The 6,461-nt window shown below is 44.3% G+C and overlaps 1 protein-coding gene and 1 non-coding gene across 3 annotated transcripts; both read left to right on the top strand.

Moving 5' to 3' along the window:
* Positions 1-451: 451 nt before the first annotated feature.
* Positions 452-4,967, top strand: LOC123443245. Of its 2 annotated transcripts, none has more exons than XM_045119563.1 (5): positions 452-625; positions 1,458-1,556; positions 1,683-3,141; positions 3,399-3,516; positions 4,112-4,967. In XM_045119563.1, exons 3-5 carry the CDS (start codon positions 1,693-1,695, stop codon positions 4,738-4,740), a joined length of 2,196 nt encoding a protein of 731 aa, XP_044975498.1. In that variant the 5' UTR covers positions 452-625; positions 1,458-1,556; positions 1,683-1,692; the 3' UTR covers positions 4,741-4,967. The 2 variants fall into 2 exon arrangements, with proteins under 2 accessions (XP_044975498.1, XP_044975499.1); XM_045119564.1 differs by having other exon boundaries at positions 1,436-1,556.
* Positions 4,968-6,026: 1,059 nt separating this feature from the next.
* LOC123445843 lies at positions 6,027-6,165 on the top strand. Its single transcript, XR_006631204.1, has one exon. It is a non-coding gene; the product is annotated as a small nucleolar RNA Z247 (small nucleolar RNA).
* The last annotated feature ends 296 nt before the right edge of the window (positions 6,166-6,461 follow it).

The raw sequence follows: 6,461 nt of genomic DNA, 5'->3' as shown, positions 1-6,461 counted from the left end.
GTTGTCACATACGTTTTTCTATTTAATTTCGGTTTATGAAATTTGTCATTCAAATTTTTTATTCATAAAACTTAGAGCTCGTTGCATTTCTATGATACACCTAAATAAATATAATGTATTCGTCATAATCAAACTAATTAGATTATCTTATACTTTAAAATAGACACATCAAACATCAAACAGTGCGATGATTTAAACGATATCGTCATTATTGTTTTATATCTTCCGTGGTAACGCATGAGCATTCGACTAGTCTAATTAGTGTATCAAATTCTGGGTACTAGTGTGACACGCCGGTCCCACGGATGCTGAAAGAGGCGGCGATGGCATCATCGTCGGCTCGGCAGTTTCCTGGTCAAAGTAAATGAGCCCACCACTCGCCGGCCACCTGCCCCCTCCCCGTTCCCACATCAAAAGACAGGACAAATGGTTGAGCTTTCTCATGGGAGGGAGAGAAGGAGGCCACTAGTAAACTGCGTCGCTGCAGGGGCTCACATGCTGGCGCAGTAGTCCTAGTCCCGCACCTTTATTGCTTCCAGTAGTAGTACAGATCTTGGGGATCCTCCACGCACCACTCGTACTCGCGCCAAACCTCGGAGGCCCCCGGCCTTGCAAGGAGCTCGAGGTGCCTTTATTTGTTTCCTCTCTCTCTTTCTCCATCTCTCTCTCGTTTTGTTCGAGAATGCGGAGGATGGCACCCCAAGAACTCTAGGGTTCCTGGCCCTTCATTTTCGTTCCCCCCCCCCCCCCCTGCTGCAAGTGCTCTGGTAAATCCTTTCGCCTGGCCGCTCTAGGTTTTGGGGCTGTTCAATTGGGGTCAGGCCAAGAAGAATGTGCGGGGAGAGTTGAAGAAATGCGCTGCTTGTTTGCGATTTCTTAGGCCGTTTTTTGGGTTGTTAGCTACAGTATTACTGTGCTGTTGAGAAATAAGTAAGTTGGAGTACATGTATAGGGGAATTCGGTGGTTATTTTGACTTGTTTGCTAGGGTTTACGATTTGTTCAATTTGACCTCATGGGAGTTAAGGATCAAATGGCCTCTTTATTCCAACTACCTCCTCCTGGCCACCTCCATCTCCTTTTTACCCTTTTATTTACTTTCATGTGGGTGGAAAGCAGGGCACTGCTTGTGATGAATTACCTGTTGCTGACATGATGCCTGTGAATTTTGAGCACCGGTAAAGCCCGGGTGGTTGGTCAAGCCGCAGATATTCCGTGGGCAGAATAGAGAAAAGCCCCCATAGCTTTCTTCTGTAGTAACTAATTCAACTGCTTGTCCTTGCATATTTAATTAGTCACAGTCGCTATTCCTCGCAGAGCGAGAAACTTGGAAGATATCATAGTATATACATACAGCCAAAAGCTCCTAATTTTTTGTATGTTTCGTTCCTTCTGTTTGTAGACTAACACGATTAGCTTTCTTCTGCTGATCCATAGGTTCCTCTTTGTTCCTATCCAGGATCTTGAGTCCAGAGTCAAGCCAGACATCGACTCCTAAAGGAAACAAGTACTTAAATTGATATCTGTTTCGTATGTTATAGGGAAGAACCAAGATAATGTAAGTAGCCTTCTTTCTTTGTTTTGACCAGGAAATTATGTTTGCTCACTTGAATTTGTGTATGATATATCGTCTGACCAGTTTGGTGTGCTTACTCGTCTCTCTGTTTGTTTGTGTCTTTTTCAGAAAAAACAGAATGCAGCAAGACAGTTTCAGATCAGTGGTTTGCAGGTCCCTTTCAAAGAGTCATCCCTCCAGCTCCAGGAGCAAAGATGGCAGCTATCCTGAAAGAACTCAGCGTGATGTCCCTTATGTTGTCACACTGCAACCCACAGTCTGCCGGAGCTGCCAAAGCCAGGATTGGCGCCCCACACAGAGCAGCCGGGAGGAGAGGTCCATCTTCTCGCGAAGAGATTATGTGATGGGTTCCACACTCTCGAGGCATTTTGCTGAGGACCTCCTAAGAGGCGCTATGAACCTCCAGGACTCCCTTGTCATGCTTGATGAGAAGTTCCAAACAGTGTCACAGAGTATGCGTCAATCGACTAAGAAGAGAAGGCCAGGGAATGACGATGAATCATTAGACATAACAGGAATCCGTGAAGCACTCTTCGAAGCATCAATCGCCAAGAAGCTGGTCCCTGGAAGTGTCAGCAATAGATTCGATGGGCAACTAAGGAGTTCTACCGACGAGCTGAAGAGAGTGATCAAGGACAGCCTTTACAGGGCGAACCTCTTGTCAGTGTCCTCCAATGGTGAGCAGCAGGCCTCCTTGAGTCAGTCATCACGGAGCACGCCAAACAGTACCACCGTATCCAAGTCTACTAAGCAGAAGAAGGTGGTGCCAAGATCATTATCATGTCCACCTGTGCAACCTGACAAGCCCAAAACACCGAGTTTGGTACCAACAAATAAGACCCCGAGTTTGGTAGCGAGGCTCATGGGCCTTGAAGGTTTGCCCCCCCACAAGGGAAATACCGCCAAGAAAGACGAGACACTGAAGGCACAGTTTGATATTGACATGCCTAAGTCAAAACCACCACCAGCAGAAAAGCTACCAATGCAATCATTAGGAAAGGACTCTCAACGTAAGGGCAAGGCAGGGCAGGAGACGATGAAGACAATTCAAGTCAAGAGGCTTTTAAATACCACGAGTTCTGATGAGCACAAGGCCCAGCAGCACAATGTTCAGATGGGTTTTCCTTATTTTCATGAACACATCCTTCCTTCGCAAGATACCTCAGCGGCTACTGAGCTTGGTTCAGTGAAATCAATCCAAAGAGAACAAAGGATGGGCCAAGCTCAAACCAAAGCCCCCAGGAATGTGAAGGTTGTATCTCATACAACTCGAAAGCAGCACATAGAACAAAAGACTGAGATCAACAGTAGAAGCAACAATAAACAGAAATATCATTTGGCTGATAGGAAGGGAGAAAGGAGGAAGGATGTGAAGGCTAAGACAGCATCAGCATCTCACACTAATGCTAAACTAGTGAAAAAGACTGATAAGAAATCAGTTGCATCAAGTAGCAATCCTTCAACATGCCGTACAATGAAGCCGGTCTTACGAAGAACACCTGGTAGTTCTAGAGAGAAGATAGTGTCAAGTAGAAACATCAATAACCCAACTATTGATGACATAGTGGTAAGCATCCTTCACTACATAGCATAGACTGAAAATCTTTCATGCTATCTTAGAGACGAAACTACTTTGAAGCTGGTAAAAGAATGACCACAAGCGAGAACTTTTTGAAATCGAAATCTTCAGATTCATAAAATAAGTATGCTTTGAAAGCCATTCAAATATTTGATTTTAGGCGTTTCAGTTAAATGAGAAGTACCTTGAATGAAATGGTTGGTTCAAACACTTGCGTCCTCAGACCTTTTTTGCTCACAATGCAGGCATATGAGGTGCACAGAGAGTTCATCCAAACTGATTGTCCATCCACAGAACATAGTGCGACACCTAGTGATGAAAGCTGCCAGAGCGCTGATTGGGACACAGAACCTTCCATCGATGGTAATAATCACAAACCTTTTTTGTTCTTCTGAAAGCATTTTCATCGGTTCTGTTTATGTCACTGTTATCAAAAGGCCAAAAGTAGGAAGGACATCCAATAGTTAACTCCAATCTACTGCTGATATGTGAATGAACTGGTCAGAAAGGAATTACAGTTTGCATCCAGGTGCCTTGGTTTGGGTTTACAATGAAATGGTTCTCACAAAGTGCTGCATCTACTGTTGATTTATGTTATTATATGATTTTGAGAACAAGTTGCACATACAGTAGCAATTAGCAAATTTGATGATACTGAATTCACGTAGGCAATCTTACAATTTTATGGTCAAATTTAAGAATATTTGACTGCACGGTTTCTAGGATGGCCTATATTTAGCGACAAAGGGAGTATCATGTTTTTTTTTTTTTTAAAGAAAAGGAGGATTACCCCCGGCCTATGCATCATTCTGATGCACACTTCCATTTATTAAAAAGGATTATCATGATTTTGTTTGTGGGTTACATATTAATATTTCTTGATGAGAGAAGAATTAATAATTGCTCTCCCTTGCAAAAAAGAAGAAGTTCTGGCACTAACAATTCCTTTTAATGGCAGACGCTCTCGAAGATTTTAGCGAGTCCAGTGAAGCTTCACTGATTTCCAGCCAAAGCAGCCCACCAATAAACAGAACACCAAAAAGGGAAGTTGAAACAAAAGATGAGATGAGTTTGCTTCTCCTAAGCAACAAGTCATTCGTTAACCAAGCAGCACAACTGATAGGCATTAACGCATACGATTACGACCATCTGACTGAGCAATACAAAGATACCGGAAAGGCTGAAATGGGAGACCGTGAACTCTACACAGGCATAGCGATGGAGCAACTGGAACGAAAACATCGTCAGCAGAATAGCCTGTATTACACTGGATTCAGGACCCAGAAATGCGGAGCAACACCGTACTTCTCCCTGGAGGCATTGCTAGGCGATATCAGCGACGGGACACGGAAGCTGAAGAGCTACACCGACGACAAAGACGACCATGGCAGTGGCACCAAAGACAGCATGTCCATGAAGCTGGAGAGGGATCTCGGATGCGTGGACCCGTCGATCAACAGCGCGTGGGACATGGGGTGGCAGGACTGGATCTGCATGGACGAAACGGAGTGCTGGGTAAGGGACGCCGGGGAGGGCGTTCTGTCCTTGCTCATTGAGGAGGTTGCTTTGGAAATGCTGGTAAACTGACCAGAGAAAGACGGGAAGTAGGAGGGGTTCTTGCCCTGTCGTGGAGATTTAGCTCTATTCTGTACATCATTGGCACAGCTCGTGCTTTCGGTTGCATTCTATGTACGTGTGTTCTCCTGATGGGGATTTTGCCTTGGTTAAGAAACTATCGTAATCTGTGCATAACTTTGTAAGGCATGATAAGCTAAAATAGCAAGATCTCCTCATAGGAGTAGTTTATTTTGCAATACTTGTGACAGACGGTTCCTCCCACCAATTATGTGCCATAAAATTCATGGCACATGGCAATCTTCTATTCATGTAAGATGACGAGAGAAAATAAGACAAGTGTTTATCCCATAAAAATCATGACATACGGCAACCTTCTATTCATTGTGTGTAAGATGAAGAGAGAAATATGATATAACTGTTTATCTTCTATATTTCCAAGGCGAAACTCCTCCCTTTCTTGAACCCATCTTTGTGCTCCATCTCTTTTCTTCAAGCCTACCTCTTGAGAGGGACATCTTATGGGTTTTTAGGAGTCTGATTGAAAATCTTTTAATAAGTTTAACCAAGTGACTTTGCTCTGTTTGTTACTTTTTTCTTGAAGAAAACACACATGATGGAGCCCAAGAAAAGACTTAAAGCCTAGATCGACTTTAAATTAACAAAGTCATCAAGTGGCCAGTATCTTCTGTTGTTTTCTTTCCTTTGTTTTTTATGTGTTTGTAATCAAATGACCAAGCTACACAAACCACATGCTAAGATAGTCAAACTAAACCGCTCCACTCTTCCCTTGACCTCCCACCCCCGCCACCGGTTTGCCCCTGCCACGGTTATCCCTCTAAAGTCAGTCAACCATCAGAATTCTCCGGTGAATCTGCATCCGCCGGTACCCCTAAGATAGATACCTGAGAAACCTGCATTGTTAGACTAAGTATATAGTAGATATACGTGTTGTAATACAAAGTTGTACCTATACGTTTCCCTCATATAAATACATGACAATTGTACCCGTTCAGGGTATCGAGCATTGCCCAAACCCTAGTATGTCTAACATGGTATCAAAGCCTAAAATCTTGAGTTCAAGTCCTCGCTTTCATAATTTATTCAAAAATTACTGTCACCCCCTATTTGTCCACGTATAGGCCTCTTGAGCCATACCTCTGAGTTTGTCCACGTGTTGACTTTCCGCGTCACGCGTGAGAGGGGGTGTTGAAGCGTATATGTGGATTGCCTAGCCCTTTTCATCAGTTCTCAACAAGGTCAAAAACTTGGTTGATACACTGTCCTCCATTGGGAAGCCTCTCAGTGATGAGGAGTTCACCTCATTCATCCTCAATGGCCTTGATGAGGACTATGATTCCCTGGTGGAAAGTATTAATGGAGGTGACACACCACTGCCACCACGTGATCTTTATGCGCGCCTCCTGAACGCGGAACAACTACTCTCTGCTCGTCGCTCCGTTGGGGCCTATACTGATGGCTCATCAGCTAATGTTGCTCACCGTGGGGGGGCCTCGTGGTGCCAAACAGCATCCGCCGCCATCACCGAGGGATCATGTGACAGCCCGATGCCGACGTTCCAGAAGATTCCCCTTTATTTCCGTTTTCGTCGTGTGGTTATTTTTATTTGACGCTTCACCATCGCATCATGCGCATCGTCTGCATTGCATCGGCATCCCGTTGCTGCCAGTTTTCAAAACTTGCATCCGTTGTTAGTTGCCGGTTCTCGTCGT

Source organism: Hordeum vulgare, chromosome 3H, assembly GCF_904849725.1.
Source record: "Hordeum vulgare subsp. vulgare chromosome 3H, MorexV3_pseudomolecules_assembly, whole genome shotgun sequence".
Lineage (NCBI taxonomy): Eukaryota > Viridiplantae > Streptophyta > Magnoliopsida > Poales > Poaceae > Hordeum > Hordeum vulgare.
Note: the sequence above shows the minus strand (reverse complement) of the source record. Positions and strands in the feature narration are given on the sequence as shown.